Raw genomic sequence first — 20133 nt, 5'->3', positions numbered from 1 at the left:
GATATTTTGTTGGTCTTAGGACAAAACGCTCCTGTAATCAAACCTCATAACACATGAAGAAGAGCACCTTTTCATAGCATGAGTGTCACCTTTTGTACTGGTTCTTTTAGATGATCTAAGGTATTTGAGTATGTCCCCAAGAGGTTTAACCTATAATAAAGGTATTCAGATGTATTTGAAAACTGTGCCAAGCACTGCAAGTGCATTATAATAAAGCAGTCTAACACGATGTCTCTTTTATAACAACATAAAGGCTCTTTTGCCTTCCTTGGGTATAAAACTTGCCTTGCTGAATATGCCATGTGTCTTCATGTTTCAGATGGATTGAAGCGTGTTTAAATGAGGATCTCCCGCCCACCACTGAGCTGGAGGAGGGCCTGAGGAATGGCGTGTACCTAGCCAAGCTGGGAAACTTCTTTGCTCCCAGTGTGGTCTCTCTCAAAAGGATCTATGACCGCGAACAAACACGCTACAAGGTAAGACTGAAGTTTAAAACCTTTTCAGAAGCACTGATATGAAAATAGTAGATGGTTTGGATTCACTTGTTGCTTTCTTCTTTGTCCCACTTGTAGGCCACCGGGCTCCATTTCAGACACACAGACAATATCATCCAATGGCTGAATGCAATGACAGATAAGGGCCTTCCTAAGGTGAGGAGTGTAGGTGGTGAACACGAGTCTGCCTGCTTCTTTCATTAGCAGCATTACTTCTGCTTTATTGAGTGACTAACATGATAGAGCTTGCCTCTGAACTTCTTTCCCATGTTTGGCAACAATTCTGCATTGTCTAATCAAAATACATGTACTTGTCTCTCCCTGTCAGATCTTCTATCCTGAGACAACCGACATCTACGACAGGAAGAACATGCCCCGTTGCATCTATTGCATACATGCTCTCAGGTAACTACTATGTCGCTGTGGGCTTATTCACAAATCTCTTGTTGGGGAGAAACTAACCAAAAGAACTGTTGCTAGTAAATTAAGTTTTTATTATTATTACTATTTTTTTTTCTTATATATGTTTGTTACAGTAGTTCAGCTGAGTTCATAATAGTGGAGCTTTTTCAGTAACAAAATTCTGTTTTTGTCTGTCACATTGACTATTGCCACAGTTCTGCATGCACTAATTACAAACTAGTGTTGGGCGATATGGTCATTTTTCAAATCGTCATATCGCCAGCCCGTGAGATCACCGATGCTCGATATTATCGTGAGTGCGTGCATGGGTGGGTGGGGGCAAGAGAGAGCCTCTCTGTACTTGTCATAGACTATTTCATAACTATGTGGTGTTTTAAACCCCCCGCGCGCGAGAAGGAGCCTATGAAAGCACCAATAATCGAAATAATATACTTTCAAACATACTGATAAACTAACATGTCAAATATACAAATATTTAAAACAGCTATTTCATATATATTCTGATAAAACAGTCATACATCGCTATTAGGACCGCATGTCCTGTGACAAGTTTGCCGTATCAGAGCACGGAAGTTATCAGTCTAAAAGGTCCGCAGTCAACGGTGAAAATCAAAAGTAGATTTATTTTAAAGACTAACAGTTTAACACTAAATATTGGACATAAACGAACACTTTAAATATAAACGTATTTAAAACAGGTACGTTCATATATTTGGAGTAAAGTTAAATTAAACGGATACATCAGTCATACAGCGCTCAGGACCGTGTGCCCCATGACGAGCCCGACGCACCGCCACAGAAACAAGGATGAGATGCTTTCTAACATAACTGTGGCGTTAAACTCAGTTAGTGAGGGCTTGGTTAAACTATTGCACATATATAGGCCATTCAGATTACTTGTTAAAATGCAAGGAAATACCTTATATCAGCAGACGATGTACGTCTGTGTTTGTGGTTGGAGACTCCTTCACCGGATGACAGGCTCTAATCCTCATTTGCGCGAGTGTGAATTGCGGTGCTGAAGTGAAATAGCGGGGCAATTTGATAATAATAGCTGAATTATAATAGGCCGCCTAATAATAATAATTTAATACATTTATAGGAGAATGAGCCTAATATCGTCTTGACTATCGACAAAGAAATGTGCTATCGTCGATACACAATACTATCGTCTATTGGCACAACCCTGTTACAAACTATACTAATTATTTAAACTATCCTACATGGTTCTCTTTATATATTATGTAGTGCTGGGATGTTTACATACAACACCATTCAAATGTTTGGGGTCAGTAAGTTTTTTTTCTTTTTTGGAAAGAAATGAATTTTTATCAGAAAAAGAAAAACATTAAATTGACTGTTAAGACATTTTTAGTGTTATGAAAGATTCCTCATGGTTTGCACAAAAATATGAAGCTGCACAACTGTTTTCAACCTTGATAATAAGAAATGTTTCTTGAGCAGCAAATCAGCATATCAGAATGATTTCTGGAGGATCATGTGACACTGAAGACTGGAGTGATGCTGCTGAGAATTCAGCTTTGCCATCACAGGAACAAATGCCATTTTTAAATGTATTAAAATAGAAAACAGTTTAAATGCAGCCTTGGTGAGCATAAGAGACTTCTTTTAAAAACATGAAAAAACGTACTGAACCCAGACTTTTTGAACGGTAGTTTAGAAATGAATCTGTTTTAGTGACTCATTAGGTAGTCTTTACATTCACACTTCCTGTTCAAATGAATGATTTATGTTGCACGTCTCATTCAGTTTAGATCACTTTGAGCAAAATAATTTTTAAATTAGGGCATTTTTAGTGTTATTAGTTGTATTTAGTATTATTTTGTGTTCAGTGTAAGGTCTGTCACCCTTGTTGTTGTTTTTTGCTGTTGCAAATAAATACCTGCTACCTACAGCTACAGATAAATACATGTAAATAACTACTTTAAGTTAACTACTTGCAGTTTCAAAGTAGCTTCTCCAACTTAAGCACGATATGCATATTTAAACTCAATTTTATTTAGACTCCTATTTTTGATTAAATCAAGTTAATCATGGATAAAAGTGCAAAGGTTATGATGGGTAGATTTGATTTGCATCTACACTCATCTCAGAATTATTGAGTCAGAATTAATGAGGAATCCTGTTCTGGTTTCTGTTGAGGCACTTAACATGAGGCTAGAGAATCCTGCCATTTGTAACTCTCACATTCCAGCTCAATGCAGAATTGACGCTGGGCCCAAAGGCCATAAATCTGGCCTTCAGAAACAGGAAATAGCAGTATTCAGGGGGCAAGAATTTGGCAGGGGTCTGACGTGGGGTGAGGGGTAATAAATCCAGTTGTGCGTGTTTGTTGTTGATATTGATGAACGGATGTATGTTGAAATTGAAAGCCATGAAGATAACATCGGATTCCCTTTGCAGTAGTGTCTTTTCCCGCACACACCTATAGAATAGGATAGCTCTCCTCTGGGGAATTTTCTTTCTCATATTCACTTTCTGTTTCTTTCAACAGCCTCTACCTGTTTAAACTTGGCCTTGCGCCCCAGATTACAGACCTGTATGGCAAGGTCGCCTTCACAGGTGAGTCAGCTCGCTGTAGTATCATACTAAAGCTTGAGTTTGTACAATAACATTGCCGTGGTCAATGTGAAAATCACTATCAACTGTATGAGCGTTTCCTGCCATTTTGGCTGACCTGAAACTGCCTGCCAAGTCCATGAATGGAAAACATTATTTACCAGACCTATTGAGAACAATGTCCAGCCAATCACATCAAAGCAAGGAAAGATGCAAAGCCAAGATTACCTTCCAAAAGGTTACCATGATTATAAAATCGTGACATACAGTAGAAAACAATGAAAGCAAACGGAACACTTTCCACTGAGACAAATAATCTCCATTTTTTTTGTTATTTGTGTGTTGTTTTTGTCTTTTCAGAGGAGGAGATTAACAACATGAAGATTGAATTAGAGAAGTACAACATTCAAATGCCAGCATTCAGCAAAATTGGTGGGATTTTGGCCAACGAGCTATCAGTGGACGAAGCAGCCTGTGAGCATTGTTTCAGCTTCTGCTTTTAAAAGTCGAATTCCTCTTGGCACTTTGGCACAACTCCTTCCCTTGTAAACATAAACAACTAGACTTAACAGCCAAGAGTTTAACAGCACGGTAATTACTGTTTTACATTGCTTTGAGCTCAAAATATATGCATTATCTTCTGTTGTAATGATTCAGTGCACGCTGCTGTGATCGCCATCAATGACGCCATTGACCACGGAGTCCCTGAAGGCACTCTAGCTGCCATGAGAAACCCAAACGCCATGTTACTGCAACTGGATGAAAGCGCTGCCCAGCAGTACCAGGGCACCCTGTTCCAGGCCAAGACTGAGAAAGTGGCCAACTCCCGAAAGAGAGTACGAACTTCTCTCTACAGATAGTTATAATAAAATATTTTTTATATTTGGGTAACTAAGGGTGTATTTTAATATATGTACACACTATCCAACACTGTCTCACACTATCTGCCTAAATAGTCAGCATTAAGGCATCAGACGTTTGATGTGAAGGCTGTTCTAAACAGAAGACAGCATAATTATTAAATAAAATACATGTAAATTTATAGTCAACATCAACTTCAATAAACTTCACTGACATAGTCAGATAACTAATTTTGTCCAAGTTCAGGCAACATGGCATGTACCTGTGCATGTACTTTGCGACAAGATCACTGAAAATATGCAGTAGACATGCTTGCATTTTATTCTGTACTGCAAAGTATCAATAAAAACAACCCCATCTAATAAATAATTAAACAAATAAGCAATATGAACTTTTTAACCCAACATTTACAGTGGGGCAAAAAAGTATTTAGTCAGCTACAAACAAGCAAGATTTCTGGCTCTTACAGACCTGTAACTTCTAATCCGTGTTGCCCAGCGACAGCCCCCAAACATTACTGCTCTAGAGGAGATCTGGATGGAGGAATGGGCCAAAATACCAGCAACAGTGTGTGAAAACCTTGTGAAGACTTACAGAAAACGTTTGACCTCTGTCATTGCCAACAAAGGGTATATAACAAAGTATTGAGATGAAATTTTGTTATTGACCAAATACTTATTTTCCACCATAATTTGCAAATAAATTCTTTAAAAATCCTACAATGTGATTTTCTGGATTTTTTTTTCTCATTTTGTCTCTCATAGTTGAGGTATACCTATGATGAAAATTACATGCCTCTCTCATCTTTTTAAGTGGGAGAACTTGTACAATTGGTGGCTGACTAAATACTTTTTTTCCCCACTGTATGTATGCTTTGTAGTTTTTGTTCTTGTTAGCATCTTTAGCTTAGCAAAAATCTTTGTTAAATTGTGTATTGGAATCAACTAACTGTAAGTCTTAGATTGCTTTTTGTGTAGTCCAATCAGTTAAAACCTATTTAATATTTCAGTATTATTTATATATATATTATTAGGCCGTGTGTCCACCAAAGCGTTTTAGCCAGCTGAAAACGACAGGCACTCTGAAGCACTCACAGCTGGGCATTTTCAGCAGAGCGCAGAATTTTTTTTCAGTTGAGATGCTGTGGTTGCTATGATATGGAATATCCGCTGAAGTAATATGGCAGACGCATCGCGAATGAAATGTTTTTCCAAGCCTTATTTTACATAACAATAATATGGTAGTCCAGCAGTTCCATCTGGTAAAGATATAAATACTCGGAGACAAGCAATATTAACTTCTCCATTGTATCAGATCAGTCGTAGTACAAGCAGGGTGTGACGGTTGATCGGTCCCACCCCTCCTCCACTGTGATTGGTCAGCTGACTAAAAAGTGACAGTAATGAGTGCTGCGTTTTACTCAATGTTGAACATTCTTCAACTCTCGGCGCCGAGAAAAAAACGCCCGAGCGCTCAGTGTGGAAAAAATGCCGGCACACTCCTGGCATTTAAAAAAACACGGCACTCCCATTGAAAACAGTTGAAGAAATACGCTAGCCTCGGGAACAACCACTTTGGTGGACACGGGGCTTTATAGTATTTATTGATATTTTAGCTTTTATTTTTTTATTTTTAGTTTTCATTTTAGTAAATTTTTTTAGTTTACGTTTTAGTCATTTTGTTATGTGCTTATCCTTTTTATTTGTTTTTTCCCCCTGATATTTAGTTTTAGAAATTTTTGTAGTACAACTAATTTTATTTCAGGTAGTTGGCAAGGCAAAATTTCAAATTTTTGTTTAAAGCTGCAGTCAGTAACTTTTGGTTAAATATTATCCAAAATACATTTTTGAGCAAGTACATAACCAGCCAGTGTTCAAAACTATAACTACTATATTAAACTAAGCTAATACACACTAAATACACACAGTCCCGCAATGCTTATGTTATTAACGTCAACAATTTGTAAACAAAGTATAACAATAATAATAATTGGCACGGTTTGATGTGATATGAGCTAACCGATCGTTAGACTTAATAACCATTCATAGCGCAATTTATTGTAATGCTTTTTTCCTCAGTTGATCAGAACAAAAGTGGCAGTTGTTACTTGTTCAAATGACATTGTCCAGTGAAAACTCTTATTTGGATCATACTTTCAAGATGTAGATTCTTTGAATACAAAGTGCGGTGCGGTGACTGATAGCCACACGTTAGATTCATCTGCTCTGGAGCCGTGCCGCTGCACAAGCCGCACAAGGAAGATAATTCCGCAAATAGCTGCAATTGCAGTTTTTCAAACCGAGATGGTGACAAAGAGGCAAAACTTACGGACTGCAGCTTTAAATTTATGTTTTTCATCTATTATATTTTTTCAGCTTTTGTCCTTTCATGAAAACATTTTTTAATAGTTTTAGATTTGGTCCTATCCATTGTGGATGAATTGAAAAAAAGTATGAAGATAATGGTATAAATGTATGTTTCTTTGTAATAGATTGGAGAGAATACTGAGGCTGAAAGGGATGTTTACGATGAGCTGCTCACACATGCTGAAATCCAGGGAAACATCAACAAAGTCAATTGTATGTACCTCACCCATGTCCACCTTCAGCTCTTGTGCTCTTCTGAGGCTGATGATCGATGCGATCTGAGTTCTCTGTGTTTGTGTTGTTTCTCAGTGACCAAAGCATTAAGTTCAGCAGAACAGGCCCTACTGAGTGGTGATGAGGACAAGCTGTATGACACTCTCCGTTCCCCTGCGTTAGGACTGCAGTCAGTGCAGGCTCAGAACAAGGGATGGTACCTCAAACAGCTGCTGGCCGATCGAGAGCAGAAGGAACAGGTAACAGGTTCTGCTACTCAGCGGTAGTGTACTCAGTTTGGTACACTTTTTTTACCACGGTTTATATTTTGTCTAATGATCCTTTTGAACTTCTAAATATGAAATGCATATGCAAAGTGAGGTGTCTCTTTTCAAGAGTAGTGTAATTCTGCTCTCAGAGAGTCCCTTATCACAGCACGTCTGTGACAAACCCTAGGGATCAGCAGAAATGTATGCTTGTCATGGTAACCATAATAACAGCAATAACAGTTTATCCTGCAATAATGGCACTGAGAGGTCTTCCATCAAATGCTTGGTTATAAGTGATTTGTGTTACTTAACACTAAACTGAATCCTAAAACAGTGTAATCAAATTATAGATATTAATAATGATTTCTCACTGAAGCTAATTTGGGTTTTTAGAGCTAATAATGAATATATCTATCTTGTTGTTGAATGTTTGTTGTGTGTGTGATGCTGGAACTCATGCTGTTTATTAATTATTCTAAATTAATAACACCTTTGATCCTTGATAGATACTACAGAACTGTTCATATGTATGTTATGTATGGGAATGCGGAGATCCTTCTGCAGTGCTTTGGTTAGATGAGATCCAGGATGCGATCTTAAGAGCCAACAAGGACTCAGAGGATGCTCTGCAGTGTAAAAATACTTATTTAAATCTTAGTGTACTTGCTATTAAACTCCGAAACTTATTTCAGTTTGTGTATTTACTTATTTAGTCTGCATCTCTCAGCTTGAATATAACTATGATACTACGATGATTCTTTTCTTTGAACCATCTCAGTTTTTCTAAAGAATAATCTTCTTTTCCATCTTCAGTCTCTCAGGCGATCCAGGCCATTAATGAGACTGTGGATAACAAGGACTCTTCTCAGACACTGGCAGCCCTGCGTTCACCTGCTGCTGGTCTGTATGGAGTCACATCTGAATGTGCTCAGACCTACCAGGATGACCTGTTTCGGATTAAAGAGGACAAGAAAAAGGAAGGTGAAGATGGGTGCTTGTGTTTATTCTTTTGATATTTGGTACAAAAAATCTATAGTAATAATTACATTAAAACAAGTACAATTTATTTTTTCTACTCAAGTTTTAAACTGTTTGGTGATATCACAACATATCACATTTACACTTTGTGATGGAGAGAGTAATAGAGGTTTTTGGTAGGGGATAATGGCAGTGAATGGATGAAACATTGGGTGAAGGGAGGACACAACTACTACTATAACCTCAAGACTGGACAAGGCACCTGGGAAGAGCCTGCAGACTTTATTCCAAACAACACTGAGCTCAACAAGGAGGAAATACAGGTAAATCTCTCCAGTATTCATTTTTTACAATGTATATAATAAATAATATATATTACACCATATTGTGATATATCATAATATATTATATCTTTTAATATAACTGTAATTTTATTTTTTTCTTCCTGATTACTTACTGTCTGTGTCTTTGTAGTCTGTTGTGTCAGGAGTAACCACAGCATATAACCGAGAGCAACTGTGGTTGGCCAATGAGAGTCTGATCGCCAAGCTGCAGGCCCGGTGCCGTGGTTTTCTGGTGCGACGTGGAACGAAAGATCGTCTTGGGTTCTTGAAGTCTCAGGAGCCGTCTGTCACATGCATACAGGTCACTCTCCTCTTGCTTCCTTCACTTAGTGCTAAACAAGACTGGAAGGCAGTAATGTAAATAATAACAAAAATAACATCAATGTTGGTTTGGGCCAAGCCAATCATGACCTTCTGGTTCTGTTTGCTTTATAGGCCCATTGGAGAGGCTATAAGGACAGAAAGAAGTACAGTGACAGGAAGCAGTACCTGAAGGATCATGCTGATGATGCTGTCAAGGTAAGATCAAATTTTGATGAAATAAAAGATCCACACTTCTTGCATCATAAAATGTCAGGATTATACTCACTGTCTGCTATACACTACATGGCAGAAAATAAGTGGTCCTTTCAGTGAGAATAAATCTTAATATGGTCAAATCTGAATTTGAGTAAATATGTATTTTTTTTTTCTGTAGATTCAGTCAATGGTCAAGATGCACCAAGCTCGCAAAAAATACAGAGATCGCCTGCAGTACTTCAAAGACCATGTGAGTTTTAATTCAAGATCAAAGGACTTGTATATTTTTATAGTTAATAATAATAGTTACTATAAAAATAGTTAATCTGATTTCTAACTGCTCAGTGGTCAGTCTTTAATGTTCTCCATCCAACTTTCTCATTGCAGATAAATGATGTGGTGAAAATTCAGGCTTTCATTCGAGCCAACAAAGCAAGAGATGACTACAAAACACTCAGTAAGCATTTTATGTACTTCAAATTCTGTTTCACATCCATGCACTTAGAACATGCCTCTAATATCCATATAGATAACTTTTTTTTTTTTTTGAAGCCATGTAATTGTTGTTTCTGTATACTGTTAAAGCGTGAACACCATAAAATGGCGTGATCATTTGATCTCCATCATTTACTCCTGTTCATGTCATTCCAAACCTTTATGACTTACTTTCTTCTGTGGAACATAAAAAATTTATTTTGAGAAATGTCTCAATGTTTTTTTTTTCTCCATAAAATGGAAGTCAACTGTTTGGTTACCAACATTCTTCAAAATATCTTCTTTTATGTTCTGCAGAAGAAAGAAAGTTAATCAGGTTCAAAACTACATTAGGGGGAGTAAATGAGGAACATTTTTTTTAGGGTGTACTTTACCTTTAAGGGGAGGGACACTTTATATAACATTTAATTGGACCAGAATTAGAGTGCAGGATGAGTCATCAGTGCTTTTGTTCAGTTTTCCCAGAAGAAAAAGACTGCACATTTTAAAGTGCATACCTTCAAGCTGTTTCCTCCAACCTGTATAGGAATACACTAGCACTAAATGCCATACGACTCTAAATCCTGTCTTTAACAGTCAATGCAGATGATCCTCCAATGGCAGTTGTTCGTAAGTTTGTCCACCTGCTGGATCACAGTGATCAGGACTTCCAGGAAGAGCTGGAACTGATGCGGCTGAGAGAAGAGGTGATCACCAACATCCGCTCCAACCAGCAGCTGGAGAACGACCTCAATCTGATGGACATCAAGATCGGCCTGCTGGTGAAAAACAAGATCACCCTTCAGGAGGTGGTCTCTCACAGCAAGAAGCTCACTAAGAAGAACAAGGGTGAGCTGTCCAACCTCATGATGATGAACAAGCAGAAAGGAGGCCTGAAGGCACTTAGTAAAGAGAAGAGGGAGAAGCTGGAGGCATATCAGTTCCTCTTTTACCTGTTACAGGTAAAACTCATCAACTCTTCCCTAAGAATTGTTTGAAAATCAGTGTCACTAAAGTCCTGTTAATTCCCCTCTCTGTTAATTTTCCTCAGACAAATCCAACCTATCTGGCCAAGCTGATCTTTCAGATGCCACAGAACAAGTCCACCAAGTTCATGGATTCTGTCATTTTCACATTGTACAACTACGCTTCTAATCAGCGTGAAGAGTACCTCTTGCTCAATCTCTTCAAAACGGCGCTGCAGGAGGAAATCAAGTAGGAATTTCATGATATACCATTAGGGCTGGGCGATATAGCTAAAAAATGTATCACCGATATAATGTTTTATATCGTTCGGTATTGATAATTATTGACATTTTTTATAACCTTTTTTAAAACAGAGCAATATAAAAATTTATTTTTTACATTTAACCACTGTATTTTTAAATTAACCCAATTTATTGAGACAAACAACAAATATTTTTTGTTTTAACAATCAAACACGAAATAAAAATGTAATATCTCATTTCAAATGTTTTCTATGCAGATTAAATAGGTCTTAAAGAAACTTTTGTCTTGTCTCCCGAGGCCACAGGAGGGTGCAATGAGCAAAATAATAGCGCATTTTAATTGTAAACGCAAGGAAATAATTGTCTATAAAAAACGTGCATTACGTCAAAATTAACTCATAAAAATCAAATATATAATTTCGTAAATTGCATAAACAATTATGAACAAAACAGCATCATGTATTTATGCATTGCTTAATCCAAAGAGCCAAAGCGCCATTCACACAGATTGCATTTAAAAACATATGAGACGCAATGAAAAGGAATAAACCTCCACAAATTCATGACGTGTTTTCTAAAAGTTTAAACTGTTTTAACTTTGCATGGCTTTCTATTCATCTCTTGTGTGAGACGCGAATGCAGCAGTTGTATTTGTCCGTCTAAAAAATGCGCTTAATATGCGCTCTGTGTGAATGGCTTGGTTTCGGTTTGATTTAACCTAATCAAGATCTTCTCCGCATTGAGCTTCTATATTTCTCTAATATTTTGAATGCATAACACAGCAGCGGTGCGTCTCGTGGGCTAGACTAACAAAACATTCAAATGCAACAACGTCGCTTACATCATTATCTCTGCATCTCGCGCACCACTGATGACGCTCCCTGATGGACACCTAACATTCAAATGCAAATGTTTATTTTAAATTCAACTAATATTCATTCTTTAGTCACAATTTCCTCATCACAGGCAGGCACAGCACTCATTTCAGCATGTGTTTGTGTTTGTGTGTGCTGTCTGCGTCACTCATAGCACGTGCCTATATCGTGCGCCATATCGAACATTTTTTCTGTCGTTATCGAAAAAGGTGTACCGTCGATAAATATCGATACCGTTTTATCGCCCTGGCCTATATACCATAAATTATATACTCTATTTATCAAGATACATTTGCATCTTTGACGATCTCTCAGTAATGTTTGTCTTGTAAATGCAGATCAAAAGTGGACCACATCCAGGAGATTGTCACAGGAAACCCAACAGTCATTAAGATGGTGGTGAGCTTTAACAGAGGAGCCCGAGGTCAGAACGCACTCCGGCAGATCCTGGCTCCGGTCGTGAAGGAAATCATGGATGACAAGACGCTCAACATTAAAACTGACCCAGTCGACATATACAAGAGCTGGGTGAACCAGATGGAGAGTCAAACTGGAGAGGCCAGGTGTGTTTTCAACCCACTGTCTAACACAATATTCTCCCCCTCCATATACGCCAAGATATTTTCAGTATTTTCTTCTGTAATTATGACAAAGTTGCTTGTTTTCAAACTTTGATTGATATATCAAATTAATTAATGTGGTTAATTCATTTAATGTATTAAATGATTTAACTTTGATTTATTTTGTGATACCACAGGTTATGTTCTATATTCCAGAACTGTACGTTCTTCAATAAAAACAGCATTTAAGGCCTTTCCACACTGAGTGCAAAAAAGCGAAACGAATATCGGACATGATGACGCGCTGGAATAAAACAATAGATTTCTATGGATGCTTCCACATAGAACGCAAACATTCGTGCACCGAAAATGCGAATGTTTTTTTTTTTCTACGAACCAGTCCAACAAATCTTTTCAGTTTCGCAAAGCAAAGACACGGGCCGTCCAATAAGATTTGAGCTAGGATCACGTGACCGGTGCAGCTGCTGTTGCACAAAAAGGCAAGAGTGGTGGCGCTGTTTCGGAAACCAGTGTAAACAAACACAGAAGAAGAGTATCCTGGAGAAGAGAGTGGAAGCTGAGTTCTTGTTCTCGTTGGTATTTGAGAACAGATTTATTGTCACATGTTCTTTATACAGAATAACATTTCTATTAATTGTCCACTGAATTATGTAATCACAGTAGAGCAGCGTCCGTTTTCTTCCACGTGCGCGAGTGTTGTCAGAGCACGTTCACTCTTTTTCTACACATGAAATATGAAAGCAAATAGACATGATTATGACGATATATTTTCTGTATGTCTTTTGTATGCAGCTCATGGAATTTTTATAGCAATAAAGGATGTTTATGACAAATATTAGCAGTGTAGCGTTATTAAACATACAAAGAGTGCATGTGTCCTCTTATTAATCAAAATCAACTATAGATCACAACTGGAAGTTATTGCAAGCACTCGATGATGGTTTAAAGTGGGTAAGCAAATACATTAATAATTACATACATTTTCAAGTGTAGCTTGATGCTAATTGTACTTCTAATTATATTTTAGGATGTAGCCTATTCTTGTAAGCAATATAGATAGTTTGTCTCTGGTGTAGAACCTTGTTTATCTTAATTTAATGCTGTATATTGAGCAGCGGATGATGTTAAATCCATTTACGAGATGCATATCTGAGGAAAAATGCATTGTTGGTTGGCGCCACCTAGCGTGGAGGCGTGAATTAGCAGAAGGTGAACTATCGTTTCGCGCTTGATGTGAAAGTACAGTTCGTCTGCGATTCGCCTCGCTTTTCGCATCGCGCTCAGTGTGGAAAGGCCTTTATTGTGGGGAAAATATAAAGAAATATGATTTCAGTCTTAATTTGATGCTTTTTTAGCATTTTGATTTAGATTAAATTTTAATACATTTATAATAATTTGTTCATTTAAGTAATTTTAAGTCATTCTGTGGCCCCCTTGGAAGTCTGCTGAGGCCCCCTAGGGGGCCCCAGGCTCTTGGTTGAGAGCCACTACTTTACTAGCAATCATTTATACTTATAATTAATGGCTTTTTAAGACATGTAAAAGAATAAAAGTAAGTACTGAAATTAATTTGATTAAATCCAGATGCACAAATAAAATGTAATGCTAGATGACCCGCTACCTAATGTTGCAATGACCGTGTAATTCTGTTTTGCAGTAAATTGCCGTATGATGTGACTCCAGAACAGGCAATGAGTCACGAGGAGGTTCGAACCCGCCTGGAAGCCTCCATCAAGAACATGAGGACAGTCACAGACAAATTCCTCTCAGCTATAATTGTTTCTGTGGATAAAATTCCGTGAGTTGATAAAATCCCGCCACCTGAATTTCCCTCAGGGATCAACAAATTACTTTTAGATGCACCTACCATAAATTGTTCTTGAATATATGAAAATGACTTTTAGCAAGCCCTGATTTGAATATTCAAATACATGTCTGTTACATGAGCCGTTTCTTTGTTCATGCTCTTGTATAAATCAGCATTACATCACTGTTAAAGAGTGGTGCTGTGCTGCTGCTCTTATTTTACTGAGGTTTTACTAAGCTAAACCTCTAAGAGTTAACTTAAGAGGGCAGAATACCACATAAAATAACGCCATTTTTATATGACCTTTTATTTTCTTTGAATAGACTAAAAAATAACAGTGAATGATTCGGTTCTTTAATAACTCATGAACTCCTCATATATCATTCAAATAAATAATTCACTGAATCCATCAGAGCACAATTAGCAATTATGAATTAATTATGATACAATTATGAATTTACTGAATGCTAACTCATCAAAACTTTTATTCATGTTTGACTTGAAATGATCCAAGAACTATTTCCATGTTACAGTGTATTACTGACTGATTGTTTTCTTGTAGACTTATTTACGTTTTGGAATAAGGGCTATTTCAACTATAGCAACATTCAAATATAAGAACTAAGAATCATTTGGGTTTTCCCTGTAGATATGGCATGCGGTTCATTGCCAAGATACTGAAGGACACGCTTAACGAAAGGTTCCCTGATGCCACAGAGGATGAGCTTTTGAAGGTTTGTTACATCACAGCTGCTAGAAATCACAGCATTGTTATTCCTGTGCAGCGTTTGGCTGATGTAATTGTACACTTTAGTCTCAAAACCAAGACAGCCTTTATTCAGTTGTCTTGAACACTCTGATTACCTCTTCGCTAAACTGGCACCCGCTGCTTCTCCATATCAGTTGTGTCCCACTGTGGAACATTGTGTTGAATCCTGAGCATTTCTCTGCTCTTGTGCTTCTCTTCTGTTGTGATACTCCAGTCTCCTCACTTTGAATAATAAATGTGGTTTCCATCTCGTTCCTTTTCTTCTGGAAAGAGATTCCTCTTCTCTTTCTTTCTATCTATCTGTCCCACACCTGCTCTGTCTCTCTCTTTCTCTACGGCCTGGCTCCAGCTCTCCTCTTGGCCCTTGCTTATACCCTTTTCAAGAGGTTTTTGATGAGCACCCAGCAAAGGTGAGCCATGTCTTTCTTATTCTTGCCTTGCTGCTTCTCTTTCTGTCTGTAATTTAGTTTACCCCTTTGTAGAAGCAGAGGATCTTCAATTGCACAAAGATAGAAACATAGATAATAGGTTTTAAAAATTGCACAGATGTTGTGTTTGCTTAAAAAACGGAGGACATACTCATCCCTATTATCTTTTAAGATTGTGGGCAACCTGCTGTACTACCGCTACATGAACCCTGCTATTGTGGCTCCTGATGCCTTTGACATCATTGATCTATCGGCTGGAGGTCAGCTGACCACAGAACAGAGGCGAAACCTGGGATCAATCGCCAAAATGCTGCAGCACGCAGCCTCCAATAAGATGTTCCTCGGAGACAACGCCCATCTGAACCCCATCAATGAATACCTCTCTAACTCCTACCAGAAATTTAGGTATCTAAGTGCCTGTATTTGTTTCTTTATTTCAAGCAGTTTCTTTATTTTCGTACTGATGCAAGAACCTTTCTATCTCCCAGACGTTTCTTTCTGTCTGCTTGTGACGTCCCATCTTTGGAAGACAAGTTCAATGTGGATCAGTACTCTGACCTGGTCACCTTGACCAAGCCTGTGATCTACATTTCCATTGGGGAGATCATCAACACTCACACGGTAACTATTTGAGACTTAAGGTGTGGTCACATTTACCATTGCTCTGCGAAATTTTGAAATTCAGACATTTCAATTGGTATCTGGGAGTTTTGACTGGGGGCAAAAAAGAATTTCTCAAAAATATTTTTCTTTGGTTTCAAGTTGTTCACGAAAAATTCAGTATGTTGATCAGCAGAAAGCTGATTGGTTTGAAAGTGACTTCTGTATAAGTGGTGCTTCAAGCATCGCTACACTAATGACAATAGAAAGTGGACCTTTTATACCAACGAAATTTAGGTGAAATTTCTCCTATGTGACCAGATCACATCTAGTATAGTTGGTTTTAAGAACTGAATATATTGTGGTATCTTCTTTAGCTCTTGCTAGATCACCAGGATGCCATCGCACCAGACCACAATGATCCTATTCATGAGTTGCTAGATGACCTGGGAGAAGTGCCCACCATTGAGTCTTTAATAGGTGAGCCTCTGAGATATGCTTTAATGTCTCAGGACGCTGAGGTCCTACAGAGTCCGAGTGATGGACTGTTGTTCTCTCACAGGTGAGAGCCCACTTCCCCCTGATGATCCTAATAAGGAAATGATGGGTAAGACAGAAGTCTCTCTCACCCTCACCAACAAATTTGATGTTCCTGATAAGGCCAATGCTGAAATGGATGCCAAGACTCTCCTCCTCAAGTAAGGACAAAGCCTTACTCAAATTCTTCTGTTATAAAACCTAGTGAGGTACCAAGTTCTAAGGCAGCATGTTTCCTTCCCAGAGAAGATAATCCACTAATGCAAACCTTTCCACTATTTCCCACATTTGCATATGATTTTCACCCTTCACTCATAGTTGGACGGAATTTTCAATGGTTGTAAAAATGAGTGAATTATGAATGCATGAATATATCCACAAAAAACAAAATAACCACCAGTATGTCTTTAAAAAAAACATAGCAGGTTTTCTAGGTCTAATCAATGTAAATAATTCATTTCAAATTTTAAAATAATTATTTTGGACATAAATATTCATAACTGCCCATTTTAAAGAAACAATGTTTAAAGAATAACATTTTGGTGAAAAATGATTGGTGATTCTGACTTTGTTTGGCACTGATCTTACAGTACATTAGAATACATCACATCTGGTCTTGCCACGAAACTTCAAATATTTTAATGCATCCAAAGCTTAAATTGGATCTAAAATTTCCGTATACACATATGGTCGGGACTTCATGCAGCTTCGGTACTACTCTTCATTGGAAATGAATGACTTCCAGTCTGTTGTTTGGTATTTGTTGTTTATCAAAGAGAGTGAAAAGGTTGCTTTAGACTATAGAAATGTTAGCTCGGCAATCAATTGTAATTTAAGTCTATTGTACAGAAAGCAGTTGCGAAGTGCATGGAGTTGCTGCCTTTGTAGGTCACGAGGTTATAGAATGAATATTTTTACTTGCTAACACATTTTAACATGAATCTTTATCCATTCATCTTTCTCATTTAGCACCAAGAGGCTCATAGTAGATGTGATCAGGTTTCAGCCAGGAGAGACACTTACTGAGATTCTGGAGACTGTAGCTTCACCAGAGCAGGTACTTCAATTGCAGAATTTACAAATGAAAAACTTAATCAAATCAGAGTTTTTTTTTGTTTTCAAATCAGCATTTTGGTTTTTGGAATAGGAAACCGAGTACCAGCGTGCCATGCAGCGACGAGCCATTCGAGATGCTAAGACCCCGGAGAAGATGAAGCAAGCAAAACCAGTTGTGGATGACAGTCTTACTTTGCAAGGCAAGAAGGACAAAATCAAGAGCAACTTGCAAAGGCTAGGAGAGTTGGGCAAAGTTCACCCTGAGAAGAAATACCAGGATCTTATCAATGACATCTCCAAGGTACCATTCCTATGTCCTTTGAAACTTCAAATGCGCTATTTAGTTTTAGATTAAAGCGTCTTGATTTATTCATTGATGATGTTTGTAGGACATCCGGAACCAGAGGCGATACCGTCAGAGGCGAAAGGCAGAATTGGTGAAGCTTCAGCAGACCAATGCTGCCCTGAACTCCAAGACCAATTTCTACAATGTGCAGATTGACTACTACAATCAATACATCAAGACCTGCATGGACAATCTAGCCAGAAAGGGCAAGTGAGTGAAGAGGGTTTGGAGTATTTACTGTCCAGTTTAGTTCATGTCGTTATCTCTGATTGGATAATTGCCGTTGAGTTCATGGAAAATGCGATTGCTTCACACACAGAGTTTCTAAGAAACCTGGAGACAATAAGGCGAAGAAGAGTAAGCAGGTATCGCAGAAGTACACAGCAGCCCGTCTGCATGAGAAGGGAGTGCTCATTGACATCGAGGACCTGCAGCCAAATCAGTGAGTTTCAACTTCTGGTTGTGTTTTTGACTTCATCTATTCATGTCTTGCAGTTTATATATCTACATTTCCTCTTGTCGTCCTGTAATAATATGCTCGTTTCCTATTTTTACAGGTATAAGAATGTCATTTTCGAGATCTCACCATCTGAGGTTGTAGGCGTGTTTGATGTGAAAGCTAAGCTTATGGGAGTCCATTTGGAGACATTGATGTTAGAATACCAGGTAAAAAGTTATTCTCTTGATATTTTTAGGGTGCTTTCACACCTGGCCCGTTGTTTCGGAACCTGGCGCGTTTCCCCCCTTAGCTCGGTTCGTTTGGGCATATGTGAACACGGCAATCGCGCCCGGATCCGCGCCAAAACAATCGGTCCGAGATCGCCTGAACGAGGTGGTCTCGGCTCGACTAAAAACGAACTCTGGAGCGGTTCGGTTGTAGTGAGAAAGCAATCCGATCTAACGGACCAACGAACCAGGCTATATCACAATGGTAATGGGTAATTACATAAGTTCCGTGAAAAGCATTAGCTTTGTTGTTTTGCTAATACTTCAAAATGAACCTGTGAATGTCTGTGGGTGAGCACGTCTTCGCCATTCAAAATAAAAAAGCTCACTTTTTCATTTTATAATGCCGTCTTATTGCTCTTCTTCCTAGTAGGTGCATTTTAAAATTGTTTTCCCGATGAAACCTGGACTCCTGCTCAAAATGATAAATTAATATAAGGACAGCTACCAAAAAAAAACCCAGCTGTTGTCGTTCAATTCTGACGGATGACAGCCGTGACAGCTAAAGGCGGGCGTACACGGTGTGATTTTTGCTGTCGTACGAGCTCGCAGGCGATTTTTTTTTCTCTCGGGAGAAAATTGCAGATGCTCGCATGGTCGCGGCTCGTACTGTGTGAGAAGAATTACGGGCCGATCCGAGACGTTACGAGCACCTCCCGTCCTCCCGATAATTTTCAAACATGTCAAAAAAAATCGGATGCTGTCGGTTTAAATTCGTGGCGTAGGCTATGTGCAGTTGAACGAGACGATTTGGCGATCCATCTGAAGTTCCAATCAGAAGATGACAAAAACCATATAGTCTATAATAATTTTTGTTTAATTATACAGTTCTATTTTTTTTTTTTTATTCCGAATGTGCCAAATTTGCCATTCAGCTTTATGAATTAATATGCCTGTTGTATTTCCGGCGACCATATAGTCTATAATAATTTTTGTTTAATTATACAGTTCTATTATTTTTTTTTTATTCCGAATGTGCCAAATTTGCCATTCAGCTTTATGAATTAATATGCCTGTTGTATTTCCGGCGAAACAAGCAGAAATTCAGAAATGGCCTACTCCCTCGAGTTCTTTATGAAGAACAGAAAGTCCATGCTTTTCTCTGCTTTTCAGCCGTTCTCTTTGCCATGTCCTTTGTCTTCGTGTTTTTTTTTTTTTGGGCCGTCACAAGCCGCCTGCCACAAAGAAGACTATTTCGTCCTCAGAATCCAGATTTTTATAAATGGCGCGAAACGTAATGCTTACGTCGTAAATTCGTGTCGTGTGTGACTGCCTCCGTACGATTTTTGGATAAACTCAATCGTGACATGTGCCAGAGCTCACGACGTTCCGACCTTAAAAAAATGTAACTACATTTCAATGAAAATTAGAAATGTTGCCTGAAATAAAATAAGTTTGAAGCTGAAGTACTAATATTACTAAAAACAAAACTGAATAAAAATTCAAGCTTATATATATATATAAAAAAGACAAGCACATAAAATTATTTAAACTTATACTGAAATGAAAATATATCAATAAAAGCTCATTCAAAATATGAAATACTACAAACGCATACAAATAAGATTAAAATAAAACTGCTACTTTTAACTAATTGAGGTGAACAAATGTACAGCTATAGTCCAAATATTATGCAAATATAGTACGCTAATTCTGCT

At 38.0% G+C, this 20133-nt stretch overlaps 1 protein-coding gene across 1 annotated transcript in view; it reads left to right on the top strand.

The window, feature by feature from the left end:
* LOC107600473 (ras GTPase-activating-like protein IQGAP1) overlaps positions 1 to 18478 on the top strand; it is a gene marked incomplete at its 3' end in the record, with an annotated part of 48205 nt that extends 29727 nt beyond the window's left edge. The window contains exons 3-31 of the mRNA XM_016292380.1: positions 320 to 476; positions 573 to 650; positions 823 to 899; positions 3433 to 3500; positions 3858 to 3971; positions 4155 to 4333; positions 6850 to 6937; positions 7034 to 7197; positions 7713 to 7839; positions 8020 to 8187; positions 8365 to 8507; positions 8659 to 8829; positions 8964 to 9047; positions 9226 to 9297; positions 9435 to 9504; positions 10119 to 10483; positions 10573 to 10736; positions 11964 to 12188; positions 13864 to 14004; positions 14663 to 14747; positions 15383 to 15615; positions 15699 to 15831; positions 16188 to 16290; positions 16373 to 16508; positions 17317 to 17404; positions 17495 to 17704; positions 17793 to 17959; positions 18069 to 18191; positions 18307 to 18478. Of these exons, the coding sequence (XP_016147866.1) occupies positions 320 to 476; positions 573 to 650; positions 823 to 899; positions 3433 to 3500; positions 3858 to 3971; positions 4155 to 4333; positions 6850 to 6937; positions 7034 to 7197; positions 7713 to 7839; positions 8020 to 8187; positions 8365 to 8507; positions 8659 to 8829; positions 8964 to 9047; positions 9226 to 9297; positions 9435 to 9504; positions 10119 to 10483; positions 10573 to 10736; positions 11964 to 12188; positions 13864 to 14004; positions 14663 to 14747; positions 15383 to 15615; positions 15699 to 15831; positions 16188 to 16290; positions 16373 to 16508; positions 17317 to 17404; positions 17495 to 17704; positions 17793 to 17959; positions 18069 to 18191; positions 18307 to 18478 (4105 nt within the window). The remainder of the gene's footprint in view (positions 1 to 319; positions 477 to 572; positions 651 to 822; positions 900 to 3432; positions 3501 to 3857; positions 3972 to 4154; positions 4334 to 6849; positions 6938 to 7033; positions 7198 to 7712; positions 7840 to 8019; positions 8188 to 8364; positions 8508 to 8658; positions 8830 to 8963; positions 9048 to 9225; positions 9298 to 9434; positions 9505 to 10118; positions 10484 to 10572; positions 10737 to 11963; positions 12189 to 13863; positions 14005 to 14662; positions 14748 to 15382; positions 15616 to 15698; positions 15832 to 16187; positions 16291 to 16372; positions 16509 to 17316; positions 17405 to 17494; positions 17705 to 17792; positions 17960 to 18068; positions 18192 to 18306) is intronic.
* Between the last annotated feature and the right edge of the window lie 1655 nt (positions 18479 to 20133).

This window comes from Sinocyclocheilus grahami, unplaced genomic scaffold (genome assembly GCF_001515645.1).
Source record: "Sinocyclocheilus grahami isolate Dianchi unplaced genomic scaffold, SAMN03320097.WGS_v1.1 scaffold284.1, whole genome shotgun sequence".
Classification (NCBI taxonomy): Eukaryota; Metazoa; Chordata; class Actinopteri; order Cypriniformes; family Cyprinidae; genus Sinocyclocheilus; species Sinocyclocheilus grahami.
This window is presented reverse-complemented; position numbering and strand designations above follow the sequence as displayed.